We start from the raw sequence: 19,394 nt of genomic DNA, 5'->3' as shown, positions 1-19,394 counted from the left end.
CCACCCACAGCAGGGATTCCCGGCATCAGAGCTCACCCTTCCTTCCATCACGCCAAGGGCACTGCCCTCCTGACACCTAATGACACACTGGCAACTCCGTTGGATGTAGAAGGTGACCAGTCCCCACCAACCCCACCAGAAAGACCACCGACTTGGTTAAGTAAGAGGCATTTTATTAGGTGGCATCAGGCAGCTCCTATTGCCACCTCACAGTGTAGAACCAGTAGAATCAGAATACCTCCAGCCCCCGCCGCCTGACCTGGCCCCTTGTGGGAAACAACCCGGGCAGCATCAGGACCCACCCCTGACCGGGGGCCAAGGCGTGTGACCGCGCACTTGGGGAACGGCCACCCCAGCCCCGCGGGGGCCCCCTGCCAGCTGTGCTTGAGGAGGGTCCAGCCCTTTCGGGGCCCCCTAAAAGCTGTCCTCCAAAGTCACCACTTCTCATTCCCTGGCCACCCAGAATCTACTCAGGATGCATTTGCAAGTGTCCACCGATTGGCTGCGTCAAGGAACAAGCCTCTTAGGGGCCAGTCCACACAGAGCCACTAACGTGCAAAGGAGGGATAATTCTAGAGGCAAGCCTCAGCCCGGGCTGGACGGGGACCCAAGGAGAGGTCTCAGGGTGCTGGGGAAGGTGGGAGCAACATGTACCCGGGCCTGTTCAACCACAGCCAGCGGGTGCTGAGCTCCTGCAGGAAACCCCAGGCTCTAGAGGCAGGACCCGAGAGCTAAGGGAAGCAGCAGGAAGGGCCCCCCAAAGTCTGCCAATCTCACAGCCCAAACAGGAAGGACCAGCACATCCCACATCTTGGCAGGTGGCCTGCAGCAGTCCCCCCAGACCCCCAAACGGAGATAGCCAGGAATCCGTGGGTCTCAGGTGAGCTCAGGCACTCTGGAGCAAGGCACACGGGGTCTAAGGCATTTGGTTGGGCACAGGTACCTGCTGGTACAGGCGTACCTGGGCAAAGAGCTAGTGAGCCGCCCGGACTACAGAGGGCAAGGCCAGCTGGTGCTCCCATGCCCTGCAGCCACGACTTGCCAGCCCTGTAGGCCACTGTGGCCACACGCGACCCTGCACACCCGGAGAAGCCGGGGCCAAGGCCAGGAGCCTCTGTGGGTGGTGAGGTTTGCCAGGGGCCCCCGCTGCCTCCTTTTCCTCCACGGATCCGTGAGCTACTCTACCACCATTCCTCAGGTCCCTGAGCCACTGGGCCACAGTGTAGAGGAAAGGGAAGGGGACGGATGGAGAACCAGCCGGGCACCAAGGTCACACCTACCAGATGGAATTTCTAGGACAGCCGATGGGGTCAAGGGTGGCAGCCCTGTTCTCCCCACTGCATAATCTCAAACCAGAGCCCGGCATCTGACTCCAAGGGTGGGCCAGGCCAGGCCAGTGGGGGGCAGGGGGCAGGCCTCAACCCTAGAAAGAGGGTCGTCCTGTGGGGAGCGGATGGAGGGCCTGGGGTGGGGTCAGTGCACTGAGGTCAGTCGTTTGGAGAGACAGACGGGTGGACGGCAGAGGCGCCGAGCGGGGCTCACTGCATGTATGGGTAGCGCCAATCCCCCAGAGGCTTGTGGGTCTCCTTGATGACCTGGGGTGACGTCCACCGCAGGATGTAGTGGGGCCCTCCTGGCTTGTCATTAGTCCCTGTGGAAAAGACAGCTCTGTTTATCTCCAAAAAGATACAACGGCTCTGGGCAGAGGGAAAAGGAGTGGGGAGGAGGAATAAATGGGGCACCATGGGCAGAGGGAAAAGGAGTGGGGAGGAGGAATAAATGGGGCAACAGCACGGGCAGCAAATTGCCAAAGTAACCCTAACACAGTCACAGCGGCCAGGGTTTCCCGAGCGCATCTGTGCGGAGGGCACTCAGCCAGAGGTCGGGCAAGGCAGGAGCTGGCGAGCAGGCAGGACGCCCGTGCTCCCCAGGTCCCTGCACCTCACCTGCAAGAGGTGTCTGGGAGGCAGGGGGGCACCGTGGAGGGCACTGGACTGGGAGTTGGGAGACCTGGTTTCCGGCCCTTGGGAACTCTGGCAAGTCACCGCCCCTCGCCGGCCCTCAGTTTCCCTATTTGTAAATAGGAGGGGGATGGACTTTGGTAGCCTGGAGTATGACAGTAAAAGGTGTGGGCGCTGGGACCCAAATCCCGGCGCCACCACTCTCTAGCCATGTGCCCTTAGGCAAGTCACTTCACTTCCCTGGGCCTCAGTTTCCCCCTCCATAAAATGGGAAGAAGAACGGCAGCACCTGGGCTTAGGAGGCTGCTGGCAGGACTGAGTTAGCACAGGGCCCGGCCCACGGTGCTCAGTAAATGGTGCTACTGCTGTTCCTCTTAACACCCTTGAGATGAAGGACCGAGGGTCTCCCGCCGGGAACTCGGCCCCCCTCTGGAAAGGGGGCCCCACTCACCAGAGGTTCGGGCCCCCCCGAAGGGCTGCTGGCCCACCACCGAGCCAGTGGACTTGTCATTGATGTAGAAGTTGCCGGCAGCGTTCCTCAGCATCTCTGTGGCCTCCCGGACAACATCCCTACAAGGCAGGGCAGCGGTAAGAGGGCGGCCAGCTCACCCTCGTTCCAGACCCAGGGACAACCTCCAACACCCCCGTCCCAGCCCACATGGGCCACCCTGGTGAGCATGAGGCCAGCTGCCAGCTATGGGCCCTTGACAGGCTCCCAGGAGCCTCTGAGCCTCAGCGTCCTCCTCTGAAAAGGGGGTTAGCACGCCTCCCCCGCAGGGCATCTGTGAGGGCTGGATGAGGCTCAGGCTGTACGTACTCGAGGGAGTGGTCCATCTCGGTCCAGTTTTCCTGCCTTTGGGAGCTGGGGAACCTCCAGACCCCCAGCCTGCCCCTCAGGTTCCAATCCCGCCTCCACTCTTTTTTTTTTTCTTTTTTTAAACAATTCAGTGTTTTCTTTTTTCTCTTTTTTTTTAAAATTTATTTTATTTATTTATTTTTGGCTGCGCTGGGTCTTGATTGCTGCGCGCGGGCTTTCTCTAGGTGCGTCAAGCAGGGGCTACTCTTCGTTGCGGTGCACAGGCTCTCATTGCGGTGGCTCTCTCGTTGCGGAGCACAGGCTCTAGGCACACGGGCTTTGGTAGTTGTGGCACGCGGGCTCAGATGTTGTGGCTTGCGGGCTCTAGAGCGCAGGCTCAGTAGTTGTGGCACATGGGCTTAGCTGCTCCGCGGCATGTGGGATCTTCCCGGACCAGGGCTTGAACCTGTGTCCCTCGCATTGGTGGGCGGATTCTTAACCACTGCGCCACCAGGGAAGCCCCCGCCTCCACTCTTAAAGGCAGACACGGGGAGACAAGCAGTACCACGGAGAAAGGAAAGGGCAAAGCCTGGGGTTTAGTGTCCCGGTGCTCAAGTTGGAATCCTGCCTCTGCCAGCCAAGCAGTGCACCTGGGCCCGAGCCTCTGTCGTCCACTCTGCAGCCCCATCAGACCCGGCGAGCAGGTCAAAGGCACTGATTCCCCAGCCCCACCCCTAGACACCTACATTCAGCAGCCAAGAGTGGGGCCCCGGAATCTGCATTTTAACAAAGAGCCCACTGCCTGTGTCTACCTGCCGGTCAGGGCAGAGGTGAGGAGAACGGAGAGAAGCAAGGGCAGCATTATTACTAGGATCAGCACCCAGGAGGCAGTCTCCGGGGACAGCAGGGTCCTGTGGGGACAGGACACCAGGACTAGAGTGGAGGGGCTGCGGCCACTCACTTATCCTGGGCAAATACTGCCCCCGTGAGGCCATAGCTCGTGGTGCTGTCGACCAGCCTCAGCGTCTCTTTGTACTCGTCATCCGGGTAGACGTACACGGTCAGCACAGGCCCGAAGATCTCCTGGGAGAGAAGCCCCAGGGTCAGGCCCCACCAACACCCCGAGGCCTCCCGTCTCCCTGCTCTGGCCTCCGCCTCTCCCCATCCCCCTCCTCAGCCCCTGCAGGAAGGGCCAGGCGCTGCCTCCCGCTGGGTTCCCTCGGGGTTGGCTTCCACCCGGCCCACCCCACCCCAACCTGGCAGAAGATCCAAGGAGTCTCTGGCCTCCCTGCCAGCCAGACCCACACCCAGAGCCAAGGGCCCAGGCCCTTGGAAAGGAGAGACTTCTGGCAACAGCCGGCCCAGGAATTGCCCGATGGTATCACCATCCCCTCTGCCATCGAGGGGCTGGGGGAAGACCCCCACCCCTGCACTGTCCTCCTGACCCCCCCGACCTCTCGGAGACTCAGTTTCTCATCTGTAAAATGGGAACGATATGCCCACCTCATCTCTGTCAAATGCCCGGCCCACAGTTAAGAGTCTACAAGTGTCAGCCACTGAGACGGCCGCAGGGACCTCAGTGGCTGCGGACAGCGCAAGCGCCATGACACCAGCCCGGGTCAGCAGTGCCGAAGACAGAGCACTGGATGTGGGGTCAGGAGGCCCTGGCTCAGGGCCTGGCTCTGCTCTCACCGGGTGTGAGATGGTCCCCTCGTAGGGCCTCGCTTTCCACATCTGTGAGATGGGATGACGCCCCGTGAAGCACCAGGGCCCTGTGCGTGTGCCATGCTCGGGGGAGAGGCTGCCTCCTCCCGTCCCCGGGCCGCCCGCCCCATCACCTCCTTCATGATGGGATCCTGGGGGTCCTTGCTCTCGATGATGCAGGGCTCCACGAAGTAGCCCACGGAGTCGTCACACTGGCCCCCGGCCAGGACGGTGAGGCTGGGCGAGGAGTGGGCGTGCTCCAGCCACTTCCTGATGCGGCTGAAGGACTGTGGGGGTGGGGTGGGGTAGGGGGCATCAAGGGCTGGCTGGAGGCCATTCCCAGCAGCAGCCCCCTGACGCTCACCCCAAACACCTGCCCCTGAAGGGCCCAAATTCTGAAGTGAGGGGAGGCCTGACAGCAAAAGTCGGGGCCTGGCTGAACCAGGGCAGAGACAAGGGCAGATGTGCACGCTTGTGTGTGTGTATGTGTGTGTCACAACTACAAACATCACAAGCACACATATACACGTATGGCCATGAACTTGTAGGTTTCCGTACGTCGGCACACGTATGCCTGCGTTACATGGATGTGTTTGTTATGTGTATGTGTTTGTGCGTGCAGACCCACAAGGGCGCCTATATACACATGGGAACCTGCACACGAATGCTTCTGTGTAGGATACGTGTGCACGCGGGCGTGCGTGTGCACGTGGGTGAATCTACAGGCATGCTCCCGCTCAGAGATCGAAATGAACGTGCTCGCGGCTGTGCATGTACGCGCGCGTCCGGGTTGATGCATGCGGTGCGCAGGCCTATTTGTACGTGTGCGTATGAACACAGGCACTTAAAGGGGTCTTGTCGAGCCTGGGGCAGGGTGTGCGGGAGGCGAGTTGCCCTCTGGGTACGGATGCCTCCACCCTTTTCAGAGCTGGCAGGGGTGGTGCGGGTGTATGCGTGGCTATCAGGCTGCCCTGCTCGAAGCAGCAGGTCTGGGTCGCCCCTATAGCTGTTCCTTCCCCTCCCACCCAGTCCAGGCACGGGACCCCGGGAACGGCCTGCTTCCTGCTCATACCTTGGCATCAATCACGGCGGAGAGGAAGCTCCCAAAATCCTCTGCAGGCTGGAGGCAAGGGAGACATGGGAGGAGACAGAGTCGGAGACAAAGGGAGCGCCCTCCCCGCACCCCCCCACCAGCCTCCAATCCCATCAGCCCCCCGCTGGGCCGTGGCAGGGAGGCCAGCGCCACTCACGTTGCCCACTTTGATCCTGCTGCGCTCCTCCAGCAGCCGCCCTTTGATCTGCGACCACAGCGAGCGGGGCACGTAGAGGCGGGAGCAGGCCGAGCACTTCTGGCCGCCGTACTCAAAGGCTGAGCGCAGGGTCCCGCTCACCACGCTGTCCACGTCGGCCGAGCGGTGCACAAAGTGGAAGTTCTTCCCGCCACACTCTTCAGGGGTGGGGCGGGGCGGTGGAGGAGCATGAGGAGGGGGTGGGCTCCCCAGGCCAGCGAGGGGCCCGACGCACTGCCCACACCCGTCCGCAGCTACACTGGCCCTGCGACCAGCCCCAGTACTGGCAGGACAAGGGCACGAGAAGGCAGAGTCGGAGCCCGACAACCTCCCAGAAACTGATCAGCCAGGCCTGTCCTCCCACCCTAGGGATGAGAAAACGGAGGCCCAGGCAAGGGCGAAGGGCACCAGGGGTCATCAGGACCAGCTCCCCCAACTCACAGATGAGAAAACTGAGCCCTGGGGCTGCTGCCCAACATAAAGGCAGAGGAAGGACCAGAACCCAAGGCTCCCCAAAGCTGGTCCACTCCCTGCAGTGGGCGTGGCTTCCTTTGAGCCTTCCCCTGACCCCCACCCAGCGAGAGGAGAGGGGGCCACCCCAGGTCCACGGCCAGGGCTGGCCCCTCTGCCTGATCCACGGTGGGGACACCCCTCCTCGATCTCCTTGGCATGACGGAGCCTCGGCAGATCACTCCACCCTCCGGGCCTCGGTTTCCTCACTCGGTTAAACATCAGCTAATAGCAGCTTGTTACAAAGCACTAACTGTCAGACTCGGGTCAAAGCACTTCGAGCTCCGTCTCGCTGAAGCCTCACAGCAACCTCGCATTATTATCCCATTTTAAAGACAAGAAAACTGAGGCACAGAGAGATTAAAGTCTCATACTCAAGGGGGGGAGCGGTAAAGTAGCGGTCTCTCTCCCTCAGGGAGATGGTGGGAAGGAGACAGAACAGAAAACCATGGACAGCTCACACAAGGGACTCACTGTCCCCCATCTCGTGAAGGCTGGACTGGGGCACACTGGGGAACTGGAAATTGGAGATGCAACAGCTGGCCCTGAGGAGGGTCACCTGCCCTGACACCCCCATCACAGCTCCCACCAGCTTAAGAGGCAAACTATTATATATAGGATGGATAAACAATAAGGTCCTACTGTATAGCACAAGGAACTAGATTCAATATCCTGTGATAAACCATAAAGAAAAGAATATGAAAAAGAATATATATATATGTATAACTGAATCACTTTGCTGTACAGTGGAAATTAACCCAGTATTATAAAATCAACTATACTTCAATAAAATTTTACAAAGTTCCCACTCGCTCAGGCGTGGGGTCCTGTCTCCCTGTGACCCCCCACTTCACCCCCAGGAGCAAGAATGCTGAACCACCAGATCCAGCTCTGCCATTACTGCACTGTGTGAGCCTGGACAGCCCTCCCTCTCGAGAGGTCTCAGCATCTTCCCAGAGTGTGTTCCATGAAAAACATGGTCCAGGGGGTCCTCTGTCAAAACAGGGTTGTGTAGTCCAAAGAGTTTGGGAAACATTGCACATCAGCCTTTGCTCTTGAAGATAAGCAATGCATATATTAATGCTTTAAAGGCTCTGAGAAGTCCTGCAGGTGAGGAATCCGTTTTACTTTAAACATGGTGCACGCCAAATGTCCTTGACCATGAAACTGTTTCTTTGTGGGAAAATTATTATTTTGACAAGACCTGGCCCTGCTGACCTCTCAGCCCCATCTCCTGCCACCCGCCCTCCCTCCCTTCCCCAGCTACACTGGCCTTGTTTCTTCAAACACAAGCTCATTCCCACCTCATGGTCTCTGCATTTGCCATTTCCTTGGCCTAGATCTGGGCTGTGCAACAGGGTAGCCACCAGCCACACGTGGCTATTTAAGTTCAAATTAATTAAAATTAAATGAAACAAAACTTTCACTTCCTCTGCCATGCCAGCCGCGTTTCAAGTGCCCTGCGGCCACACGTGGCGAGTGGCTATGCTATTGGACAGCACAGATATAGCCCATGTCCATTACTGCAGAAAGTTCTAGCGGACAGTGCGGGTGCCCATGATGGCCCATCCTCCGGACCTTTGCGAAGCTGGTTTCTTTCCATTGCTCAGGTTTCAGCTCAAATGTTCCCTCCCTGAAGAGGCCTCCCACCCCACCAGCCACCCTAAGTCACAGTCCCACCACGCCCAGCCCTTGAGGGTCCCTGCCTGTCACGTCTTTGCCCTCCTTTAATTATCCACAGCCCTTCTCACTCCCTGACATCATTTATCTAGTTGTTTACTGTCTGCCTCCCGCTGTTGGAATAGAGGTTCGTAACGGCTGGGTCTCTGGGTCTCATCATCTTTTGCATCCCCAGTGTCCAAAAAGTGCCTGTGAACATACTTAATAATTTACTTGCTGAATGATGGATGGATGAATGGAAGAAAAACTGCACACTCTGAGGCATACATGCTCTGTATAAGTGCCAGAGCAGGGGCTCCACCCTGAAGGAGTTCTCTGCGTCTGCAGGGCCGCCCCACCTCTGGGGGCATCACCTCCGCCTCCTTCTCTTGCATGGCGGCCAGGGCAGGGAGGGGTCCCTAGGGCTGTAGGGCAGGGCACGGGGAGAAGGGCCCTTACCTCCGGCCAGGCGCGGGAAGGTGTGGAACCGGTCCAGGTTCTGGGCCACCTGCTTCCACAGGTGTTTGAAGGTGCTAAAACCAGAGGACAGGGCAGTGACTAGGGAGCCGGGCTCAGGCACCTGAGAGGGTGAGAGGCCTGGGGGGCAGGGAGTAGGCCCTGGCGGAGGAAGAGGCTGGAAAGCCCAGGGAGGAGCGCTAGGGGCAGCAGCCCCACAGGAGGCGGGCAGGGGTCACAGCGGTGCTGGTGATGGTGGTGGTGGGGATGGGGATGGGGAACCGAGCAGGTGGGAGCAGCTGGAAATGGACTGCATTCTGGGCTTACAAGGAGGGAGCAAGGGGAGGCCTGGCGGCAAGATAGTGCAGAGAAGGGCCAGGCTTTGAGGCCAGGGGATGCCGGGCTTGAGTCCTGACTCAGGCATACACGGTTGTGTGATCGTGCGACCATCGCTTAACCTCTGTGAGCCTCAAATTCCGTGCCACGTCTGGGAACTGGAAAGAACAATTCCACCTGGCAGGGCTGTTTTGCGATGGCTCTAATGTGAGTCAAGTGCTTGGGCCAGTGCTGGCTATGCTATGGGTGCCTGATGGGGGACAGGCACCACCGTGGTCTGCGAGGGGCACCACGAGCTCACGCCCAGGCTCCAGAGAACCAAAGAGGGTCCTGGGAGAGGCAGCTCAGGCCCCTACCTCCTCCCTGGGCTCCAAGTGTGACCAACCTCAGCACCACAAAACAATAAAAATGCTAATCACCAGGGAGCTGGCGACACAGTAGCTAATACTAATTTATGACTTTCCTACCTTTAAGCCCGCTGCTCATCAGAGCATGGCAAATGGGGGCCAGGCCCGCTCCACCCGCTAATAGGCAGAGACCCATGGGGCCCGTGGCTGGCAGAGCGGGCCTTTTGGAAAACAGCCCTCCTCAGCAATTCTGACGCTGCCACCGCCACCCGGCAAACCTTAGCAGGGGTTGTTGTTGCAAGGGAGCCTGAGGCCAGGCAGAGAGGGCGAGAAGCCACCGCAGGTGTCCCTAGGATACCTGGAAGGCCCGGAGTGCAGACCCCAACATCTCCACCCAGATGGCCCATGGGGACCTCAAACTCAAAGTGACCACCATGTGATTCATCTTCTTCCCTAGGCTCCCAGGTGCCCAGCCGTCTGGGTTGCCCACCTTGGTGAACGATGCCCACATCCTGCCCCGAGCCTGGATGTTCCCACTGAACACCCCCAACCTTGACCCCACAGACAGGTGATCGAGTCTCCCTGATACTTCCTCACTTGAAACAGCCCACCTCACCCCGTTCCCATGACTCCACCCGAGTTTAGGCGCCCACCATCCCTCCCCGGACGTGGACGCCTCCTAACCCGTCTCCTGCTTCTACCCACCGGACACTTGTGCTCAGAGTAGCCAGAGCGATCATCTAGATCAGAGGCTGCACACGCAGGGGCCCGGAGGGGCCGGACAGAGAATGAGCGAGGCCGTCCAGGTAGGCAGAGGCCCAGGGCCTGTCAGGACGGGGGGAACCAGAGACCTCCCACCCGCCTCCAGCCAATGGTGCCACATGGAAATGCAGGCCCAGTGGGACCCGGTTCTTAAGAGAGGCCCAGTATTTGGATTTTTACATGAAACTGTCCCAATGGTACAAGGTTGGTCCATCCCTATTAGGAGTCAAAGAACACAGAGCCACTTGCCAGGGCCAACTGGAGAGCTACCATCTGCAATCCCTGTTTGAAACAAAAGAAGTCTGATTAAGCCACGCCCCCTGCATGTAACTTTCCGTGGCTGCCATCCTCTTCAGGATAAAGTCCAGACACCTTAGGAGGCTCATGGGGCCTTATAGTCACAAGACTAAATCCCCCAAGAGGTAGGCCCTTGCCCAGTCCACGTGTTCACTGCCCAGTCTTAGCACCAGCAGAGCCTGGTACACATGGGGGCTCGATCAACACCAGCTGAGTGAGTGAGTGAGTGAATGAGCAGTTGTGATCGAACCATATCCTGCCCCCACCCTCTGACCCTCGGCCCCCAGCTCCACACTCCAGCCCCACGGGACCACGTCCACAGCCCAGAGCCCAACAGCTTCAGCCTTATGCCTCTGCATATGCTGTTCCCCCTCCTAGAACGCTCTCCTCCACCTCTGCCTGGCCTACTCGTCTGCTTAGATGCCACCTCCTCCAGGAAGCCTTCCTGCCTCTCCTCCTCCAGTTTATCCCAAGCTCCCTTGTGCCCTTTCCAGAGATGGTAGTGGCATCGAAATCCATATCACTAAACAACTGTAGGCCACTTCCAGCCTGTCACACTCCTTCCTGTCCATTAACTAGTTTGGCCTTCACGATTACTCTGCAAGGTAAGAATCATGACTACTGTCATACAGGTGAAGAAACAGGCTCAGGGAGGTGAAGTGGCTCACCCAGGGCCACACAGCACCTGACCTCTGGGCTCACAGCCCCAGCTCCCGGACAGAGGTCACGAGGTCTGGTAAGCGTCCCCAGGTCACCCTGCCCACCGCACCTCAGGGACTTACGGCACGCTGCCTGTGAAGTTGATGCCACACAGGTGCTCCGAGCTGGTGACAGTGTCCCCAAACGTGGGCCCGTCAGCTGGCACAAACTGGATGATGTTGGGGGGCAGACCGGCCTCCCGGAGGATGCGGTAGACAGCATAGCTGGCCAGCATGGCAGCGTCACTGGGCTTCCACAGGACCACGTTGCCCTGCCCGGGAGGCACAGTGATGACTCATGAGGTCAGGGGCCGCCAGCCCTGACTCCCACCCTACCCTGAAGCATGGTCATCCCTCACCTGGAGCCACCAGGACCCCATGCAGGCCAGGCTATCCCCTACCCAGCCCCATTCCTACAGGTGCCCAGGTGCTGCACACCAGGCCCTAGTAGCCCTTGTCAGTGAGCTCGCACCCTGCCCTGTCTGCTCCCACACTCTGGTTACGAAAGCCTCCCTTCCTCCGGAAGCCTGTGCCCACTGGTCCTGCCAGCACCCCTTGGGCAGGTCTGTTCTGGGTGTTTTCAACTCGCTGGGTGCTCACGGGGCGAGGCTGGGCACGTGCTCACAGGGCTCTGTCTGCACGTGTCCTGGACGAGGGCCCGTGGGTGCCGGGTGTGTGTGCGTCTGAGTGCAGATGCACGAGGATGGCCCTGTGCACGAGCACGCTTCCAGATCACCCAGCTGCCCGACAGCTGTCAGCCCTCCTCCTGCTGTGCCCCGAGCCACCCAGGACCTCCGTGGGTAGGGCTGCATCTGCCCCATCGATTGGGAGCCGATGGCCACCTTCACCCTGATAACGACAGTGGAGCCCACCAACTTCGAGACCACCTGCCCAGAGACAGACCAAGCCCAGATCCGTACCCGTTCCGTCATTTGCTAGCCTTGCCACCTTGACAAATTAGTCGCCAGGCACAGAGCAGGCACTCAAAGGTGGGCTGTAAGTATCATCATTAGTAGCTGCCCCTGTATAACGCTAAGCCCGCGCCGGGCCAGACCTGCCTGGCGTTAGATGCGTCACAAGCGTGGCCTCCTTTGCTCCTCATGACCCTGTAATGTAAGCTTTTCTTTTACTTCCACTTTGTAGGTGAGGAAACTGCCTCAGAGGAGGGCGGGGACTTGCCTGGGGTCACCCAGACAGAGTGGGGCAAAGCTGGGACCCAGACCAGCCTCTGACCCCCAAGTCTTTTCCACAGTCCCCAGCTGCCTCCACTTTCTGTGCTTCTCCCTGCGATGAGGGCTGGGACCCCATGGGCTCTGACGTGGCCTCCTGTCTGTTGACAGGGAGTGATGACCTGTTCCTGCCACGCCCGCCTGCTGCCCACAGCTCACCATCAAGGCCGGCGCCCCCGCCAGGTTGCCGCCGATCGCAGTGAAGTTAAAGGGGGAGATGGCTGCCACGAAGCCCTGGGGAGGGAGGAGGTGGTGAGGCCAAGCCCAGGGCTTCCAGCAGCCCCCAACCCCCGCTCCACCACCTGGGCGTACCTCCAGCCCCCGGTACACCACGCTGTTGGTGCTGGGCGGCACACTGATGGGCTGCTCCCCCTCCAGCTCCACGGCAAACTTGGCGTTGAATCGGAAGAAGTCAATGAGTTCGGCCGCGGCATCGATCTCTGCTTGGATCACCGTCTTCCCCTGTGAGGCGGGAGGGCCGGGGGGTCAGTGGTGGAGGACGTGCCTCCCAATAGCCCTCTTCTGACACTCACTGGACCCTGAGCCCATGGTGACACTGGGTTGCAGGTGCATTTGGGCCAAGAACCAGGAGACCTGAGGACTGTAAACATTTCCTTAGACTGTCTGTTTCTCCTGACAGCGAACGTGAGCCGTGAGGAAAGGACTCTGGGCAGCAAGAATCGGGCTTTCTCGGGTCGGGGGGCCCCTCCTTGGGTCACTGGCAGCTGCTAACCCTGCTCAGGACGCACAGCAGGGGAAGCTGAGCTAAGACACACTGCCTCCTGCTCTGCGTGGCCACCATGCGTCCTACAAGCTCCTGAGTCTTAAATCAAATAAAGAGGCACCTTCACCTGGTCTTGGAGTGTGTGCGCCTCTTTCTGCCCAGCTGTGGCTCACCTGGGACACTCTGGAGCCCGACACCCACCCCAGGGGCTCTGCTGAATCAGGAGACACTTAGCCGGGCGTGGAGCTGTCATACCAGCTCCGTGCAGCAGAGGGCGCTCTCACTACGTGATGGCGAACCGGAAGAGCGCTGGGGTCACCCAAACCCCCTAAGGCGAAATTAACCCTCTCTCAACTGCTAATGCCACTCCCTGGCTCAACATGCATTCAACTCAAAAAACATCTATCAGGCTCTTCTGTGACTCCAGGAAGACACGGTGCAAGACGCAGAAAGACAGAGAACACTAGCATGTGATTACAATGCCCAAAAAACTTGTAAAGGGGAAACAAACACAAAGTAAGTCATTACACCCCAATGGAATCTGAGCTATAACCGACAGAGGAACAGCATGTTGGGGAAGGGGGGCGGGCACAGAGGTAGGACAGATCGTTATGAACTAAGAAGGTTCTAGAAGCCTCACAGAGGAGGCGCTATCTGGGCTAGACCTTGACAGTTAAGAGTTCATGAGGCAGAGAAGACAGGGAGCATTGCAGGCAGGGGACCCGGGGCAGAGGCAGGAGATGGGATGCTTGAGGTGTCCAGGAGCCTTGCTAGGTCCAGGCTGGTGACATCATGGGCGGGATGGCCTGGCAGGAAAGGGCAGAGCGGCTGGTGAGCTGGACAGAGGTGGGAATGGAAGGGCTCTGGGGGCTGGCTCAGGACTTGGGACGTGACCCTCAGCCAGAGAGAGATCTCGGTGGTTCATAAGGCTAGAGTGGCCTGCTGGAGGTGTCACAGAAACCGCTCTGAGGGCTGCAGAGGTCTGATGGAGCCTGGAGGACCGCGTAGGGCAACTGTCAGTCCAGGCAAAGCACGACAAGGGCCTGGCCCAGGGCGGGGACAGAAGTGGATGGGAGGGGCCGTTTCCAGAGTAGGACACGCAAAGCATAGTTCAATCCACCTTGTCTACAAAGTATATAGGTCTGTCCCCTCTCCGAGGCCTGGTCCCTCAAGGACACCTCCTGGGCTCCTGCACGCAGAGCAGGTCTGGACACCCAGAAGTCACTCAGCTGATGCCTGCTGAATTGGATGGGGTACGACTGCCTCCCCTACATCCCCGGTTGTGCCAGTGGGCATCTCACCTGTCCCACCATGGTCTTGGCCAGGACCTCTGCCCTGCGCGGCCCGCTGAGCATATCTGCTGCCTTTAGGAAGACCTGGGCCCGGTCTGCAACAGGCTTCAGGTCCCACTCTTTCCTGGCGGCCAAGGCGGCCTCGATGGCTCTGTGAAGCAGGGCCTGATGAAGAGGGAAAGGTTGGGGGCTTCCTCCTGCAGCAGGAAGGGTCCCAGAGGAGCGAGGGAGGGAGGAGAGATCTGGAGGTCACTCTTCACCCAGGGAAGACCCCTGGCTCCCTCGGCCCTCAGTCCCCTCCCCCTACAGCGGCAGACGCCATGTCCCATGGCCAGCTGGGCTGCCCCAGGCTCCGAGCCTGCCCTGCTACAGTCTGGAGGAGTCCGAGGGGCCTGCCAGGTAGGGCAACATGCCAAGGACTTGCTCCATTCTCTCTCGTGGTTTCATCAGGGCCTCCTCTTACTCCTGGGGCCTGGTGCTCCTGAACCCGCTGTCCAGAGCCTCCAGCCCTTGAGGTCCGGGCCTGACCTTGCCCTTGCCAGGCCAGAACTGCAGCCAGAGACAGACACCTGCCGCTGGCATCCCAGCTGCCCACTGCCCTCATCACCACGTGACACCAGCGCCTTGACCCCGTGGCCTCTCACTGGCCCTCCCTGATGCCAATTCTCTGCCTGGCTTCCCATCCACGATGCCTCCAATTTCCCTGACTCAGCCTTCCAGAACGCCCTCCCCCTCCCTAAATCAGGGTAGTCTCACAAGGGGCATGTGCACGGATGTCCCAGCCCTGGCCAAGGCAGCTCTCATTAGGCGCAAGGTAACCCCGGCACGCCTGGCCCAGTCAAAGACACATGCCCGGGGACGCCCTCAGTGGCAGCCGCCCCCCGGACGCCCCCACCCTCCATGGCCCGAGAGGGGAGCAGTGACTGACCTCTACCGCCATGGCAGCAACTAACCGGACAAGACGGGGTAGCACCCCAACCCCAAAGTCACCAGGGACTCACCTTGTCTGCATAGCAGAACTTGGCCACCTTGTGTCCATGGTTAAAGGGCTGAAAGAAGAGAGAAGAGTGAGGTCGCTGTCCAGGAGGGAGGTGCCAGGGCAGGTGGGGATGGAGCTGGGCTCAGAGCTGGAATTCCAGGCCACTTGCTCTCTGCCCTCCAATCCCCATGATGCCTTCTCCAATCGCCCAGGCCCACGCTGACCTCTCCACCTTGAGAGTTACAGGGGCACCTGCTGTTTGATGAGCTCTGGAAGGTTCACGGTGCAGGAGAAAGGTATGAACAGAACAGTCTTTGAGGGAAAGCATGGACGTTTGGGTCAGACATAGGTTCGAATCCCAGCTCTGCCCCCTACTAGCTGTGCAGCTTTCTGTAAGCTGACTTTCCTTCTCCAAGTCTCCCCATCAGGGAAAGCACGGAGAGGAGGACCCAATGGGGTCACAGGGGAAAAGTCCTCCAACATAGCTCCTGCCCTTACACCTGGGTCTGGCGTGAGGCTCGGTGGTGGGCTGTCACCACGGGAGGCCCTAGGCGATGCACTGCGTTGTGAAACACTCAGGATTTCTGCCACCCCCCAAGGCCCTAAAGGAACAGAGCAACTGCTTCTCGAGGCCCGTGCTTGGGACCCAGATTAACTCGTCTAAAAGGGATGAAACCCCAACAGACGTTTACAAACAACCCGGCAGTGCTGAATGTCAGCCTGGGCAACAAGGCGGGGGAAACACCACTTCTTTCCCGACCTATTTTTTACACCATAATTATCAGCACTTTCGCCACCTATAAGTCTTCCAATGGACTGTTTAGGGCCTTCAGTCTAATAAGGCAGCCGCTAGTCACACATGCCTACTGGAACTTCAACTCACGTGGCACAAGCCAGGTTTCATGTGGTCAATAACCACGTGGGGCCGGTGGCTGCCGAAGAGGACAGAGCAGATTCAGAACATTTCCACCATCATCTCAGAACGTTCTACTGGGCAGCACTGGTCTGGTCTGAGTGCAAAGTGGCCTCCCCGGCATGGTCACCTGTATCCTGTCTATACCTGAGATTGGCCTGTGAGCCTCAGGGGCCGAGAAGCTGGGGACCCGGGCCCTTCTATTCAGCACATCCAATCCCAGTGGACTGCGGACACCCCAAGTCAGCAATACATCCCGGTAACAGAGCTCCTGCCCTCACGCCGCCACGGCCCCAAATGCCAGGGCTGCAAGGATGACACGTGGCCAGGTCAGTGAGGTGGTATGGGAAACGAAAACCGGAAGTGCCCACCAGGGGGTTATCAAAATCCCAGTGTCTGGAAAAATACTCAGGTGCTGCAGTGGCCATGGAGGCCGGCAGAGCTGCAGGTGAGGTCGGGCTCTGGGCGGTTACAGAGACCAGGTGAGCGAGACCGTGGGAGCCGCTCTGGGCTGACACCTGGCACACACCCGTGCAGACCTGCAGAGCCTGCAGACCCCAGGCTGTGCTGACACTCCAAGTGTGGGCCCTCTGGTTGCGGATCCAGCTGCAGGGGCTCTAGGATGCCTCTGTGGGTGACCCCTGCCCCAGGCCATCTTCGGAACCGTCAGAGTAGGGGCCCTGGGCCCGCCCCCTTAACCCTGAACTTGCTGCTCAGGGCTCCATCTGGACAGATGTGTGCTCAGCCCATTTGCAAAAGGGCCAGCCCTTCACTCCCCTAAATCAGAGACCTGTGAGTTTCCTGATCCGTCCAAAGCACATGCCAGTTCCTGGCTTCATAAACTCCAAACAGGTGGGTTTCTTAGGCCAACGTCATCATGGGGCTTGGAGCCCACCTTCCCACCCTAGCCCACCGTTAGCCCCTAAACCGCCTTGTGGAGAAATCCATCAGGAATAACGGAAGATGCTGTGTGGACCCCTCAGGATCTTTCCTGCCTGCGGACAGGACTCAGTGATATCACAAAACCCTACATGGCACCTGCGTGAGAACTGGGGTGGGTTAGCAGAAAGTCTCTTGACAAGGTAGTGAACAACTTCCAGTGGTTAAAAACAGTTCTGCCTCTCACTTCTTTTTAACTAGTTTTTTTTTTTTTTTTTTTTTTTTTTTTGCGGTATGCGGCCCTCTCACCGTTGTGGCCTCTCCCGTTGAGGAGGCTCAGCAGCCATGGCTCACGGGCCCAGCCGCTCCGCGGCATGTGGGATCTTCCCAGACTGGGGCACGAACCCGCATCCCCTGCATCGGCAGGCGGACTCTCAACCACTGCGCCACCAGGGAAGCCCTTAACTAGCTCTTTTTTACATGAACTAGCTGCAGGCCCCTGGTTAAGGAACACTGATAGTTACTGTCAAAGCTAACATTAGTCAGTTTCCCGCACGCAGAGGCACCAAGTGTTTGACACGGATTAATCCGTTGAACCCTGACGACATCCCTCCGTGGCGTGATTGTTGCCCCATTTTACATATGAGAAAGCTGAGGCACAGAGAGGTCAAGCAGCTCCAAGATACATAACCAGCAAGTGGGCAGAAAGGGGCCTCCTCACGGTGACTAGGGTGGGATGCAGCTGGGTCTTAGGAAGATCCGAGAGGCCCAGCCTGAAAACCCTGGGGCTCCTTCTCCTTTGCCTCTGCTCCTCTGAGAGTTGGTGTCCTGCATCTTTCAACAGACCCGCTTCCTTAGTTTCTCTCATCCTCTGTGGGGAGGTGTTCAATGCCCTCCCCACAGCTCCCAGCCCCGCAAAGAAAGATGCTTGTGGCTGGTTCCAAGTTTCCAGGGCAGGTAATTCCGACTGGCCCAGCTGGGGTCAGGTGCCCATCCCTGGACCCAGCATCCCTCAGGTAGCAGCACCACACGACTTCAAAGGCTGCCCTGGCTCACCGCATGGGGGCAGGCGAGGAGCTCATCAATTTGAGCAGACACGGCCCCCCCAGACGCCCACTGCGCCTCTCTACCTCGCATGGAACCCTCAGTGCTTTGTTCCAAGCTGTTCCCCGGCCTCCCAGGCCACCCACCTGCTGTGGGCTCCTCATCGTGGCCCTCCACCCACCTTCCCATCCCAGCTCCCTGGCTGCCCAGGGGAACCAGGCCCTCCAAACATCTATGTTCAGACTCACTTCTTCTGTCAAGCCCATACTCCTAATCCCTCCTCTGTCCTGAAATCAGAAAGCATTCCAGCAAGCAATGGGCTTTTCCGGAAGGTCTCACCCTCCTTAACCCCCTCCAATGGCTCCCTGGGCTCTTGGAAGAGGCTCTTAACCACAGCCAACAAGAACCACACGTGGGACTTCCCTGGTAGCACAGTGGTTAAGAATCCGCCTGCCAATGCCGGGGACACGGGTTCGGGCCCTGGTCCGGGAAGATCCCACATGCCACGGAGCAACTAAGCCCGTGCGCCACAACTACTGAGCCTGCGCTCTGGAGCCCGCAAGCCACAACTACTGAGCCTGCGTGCTGCAACTACTGAAGCCCGCACACTGCAACTACTGAAGCCCGCGAGCCTAGAGCCCGTGCTCTGCAACAAGAGAAGCCACCACAGTGAGAAGCCCATGCACTGCAACAGAGTAGCCCCCGCTCACTGACTCACTGACGCAGCCAAAAATAAACACATAAATAAATAAATAAAAGAACCACACCCGAACCCTCTGGCCCCACCGGCTTCCTCTCTGTCTGCAGCTCACCCAGCCCCCTCCTGACTCTGCACCCACAGACCCCTCTGCTGGCGATGAGTCCCCAGCCCATCTTCATCCCTGGGGTTCAACTCAGATGTCACCTCCTCAGAGAGGCCTGTGGACCACCTCGTCTTACGTGGCCTCGCATCTCCAGCCCATCACCTGTGCCTTCCACAGCCCCTCTCACCATCTGGAATTGTTTGTTTCTTTGCTGACATGTACACCAATCTCACTCTCCCCTAGGTCAGCACCATGAGGGCAGAGCCATGTGCCATGCTCACCGCTGTGTCCCAGCCCTAGGTCTGGGGCCGAGGAGGCTTGGATGGATGAATGGACGGATGGGTGGGTTTTATTATCATGATTTACAAGTACCCCTCCTAGAAAGGGCTAAAGTCAGCCTTTTGGAAACTGTTTTCCAACTTCAAACAGGTTTCTAGCTAATAATGCCACAGAGGAAACCACTTCGTTTACATACCGCGGCATTTATTTTGCAACTGGTTCCATTTGCACAAAGCTGGAAACTCCCTATGTATCCATAACATCAAAACGTATATATAGGGCTTCTCTGGCGGCCCAGTGGCTGAGAATCCGCCTGCCAATACAGGGGACACGGGTTCGATCCCTGGTCTGGGAAGATCCCACATGCCACGGAGCAATTAAGCCCATGCGCCACAACTACTGAGCCTGCGCTCTAGAGCCCGTGAGCCACAACTACT

The 19,394-nt window shown here is 58.7% G+C and overlaps 1 protein-coding gene across 2 annotated transcripts in view; it reads right to left on the bottom strand.

The window, feature by feature from the left end:
- Window positions 1-152: 152 nt before the first annotated feature.
- ALDH4A1 (aldehyde dehydrogenase 4 family member A1) overlaps window positions 153-19,394 on the bottom strand; it is a 32,471-nt gene continuing 13,229 nt past the window's right edge. For both annotated transcript variants that reach the window (XM_033842338.2, XM_073795146.1), the window contains 12 exons: window positions 15,062-15,109; window positions 14,070-14,225; window positions 12,357-12,506; window positions 12,204-12,278; window positions 10,900-11,087; window positions 8,379-8,452; window positions 5,712-5,908; window positions 5,534-5,581; window positions 4,596-4,748; window positions 3,719-3,840; window positions 2,413-2,531; window positions 153-1,651 (listed from right to left, as the gene is read on the bottom strand). In XM_033842338.2, the coding sequence (XP_033698229.1) occupies window positions 1,539-1,651; window positions 2,413-2,531; window positions 3,719-3,840; window positions 4,596-4,748; window positions 5,534-5,581; window positions 5,712-5,908; window positions 8,379-8,452; window positions 10,900-11,087; window positions 12,204-12,278; window positions 12,357-12,506; window positions 14,070-14,225; window positions 15,062-15,109 (1,443 nt within the window). In that variant the 3' untranslated portion in view covers window positions 153-1,538. The remainder of the gene's footprint in view (window positions 1,652-2,412; window positions 2,532-3,718; window positions 3,841-4,595; window positions 4,749-5,533; window positions 5,582-5,711; window positions 5,909-8,378; window positions 8,453-10,899; window positions 11,088-12,203; window positions 12,279-12,356; window positions 12,507-14,069; window positions 14,226-15,061; window positions 15,110-19,394) is intronic.

The sequence above is a fragment of the Tursiops truncatus genome, chromosome 1 (genome assembly GCF_011762595.2).
Source record: "Tursiops truncatus isolate mTurTru1 chromosome 1, mTurTru1.mat.Y, whole genome shotgun sequence".
NCBI classification, from domain to species: Eukaryota; Metazoa; Chordata; class Mammalia; order Artiodactyla; family Delphinidae; genus Tursiops; species Tursiops truncatus.
This window is presented reverse-complemented; position numbering and strand designations above follow the sequence as displayed.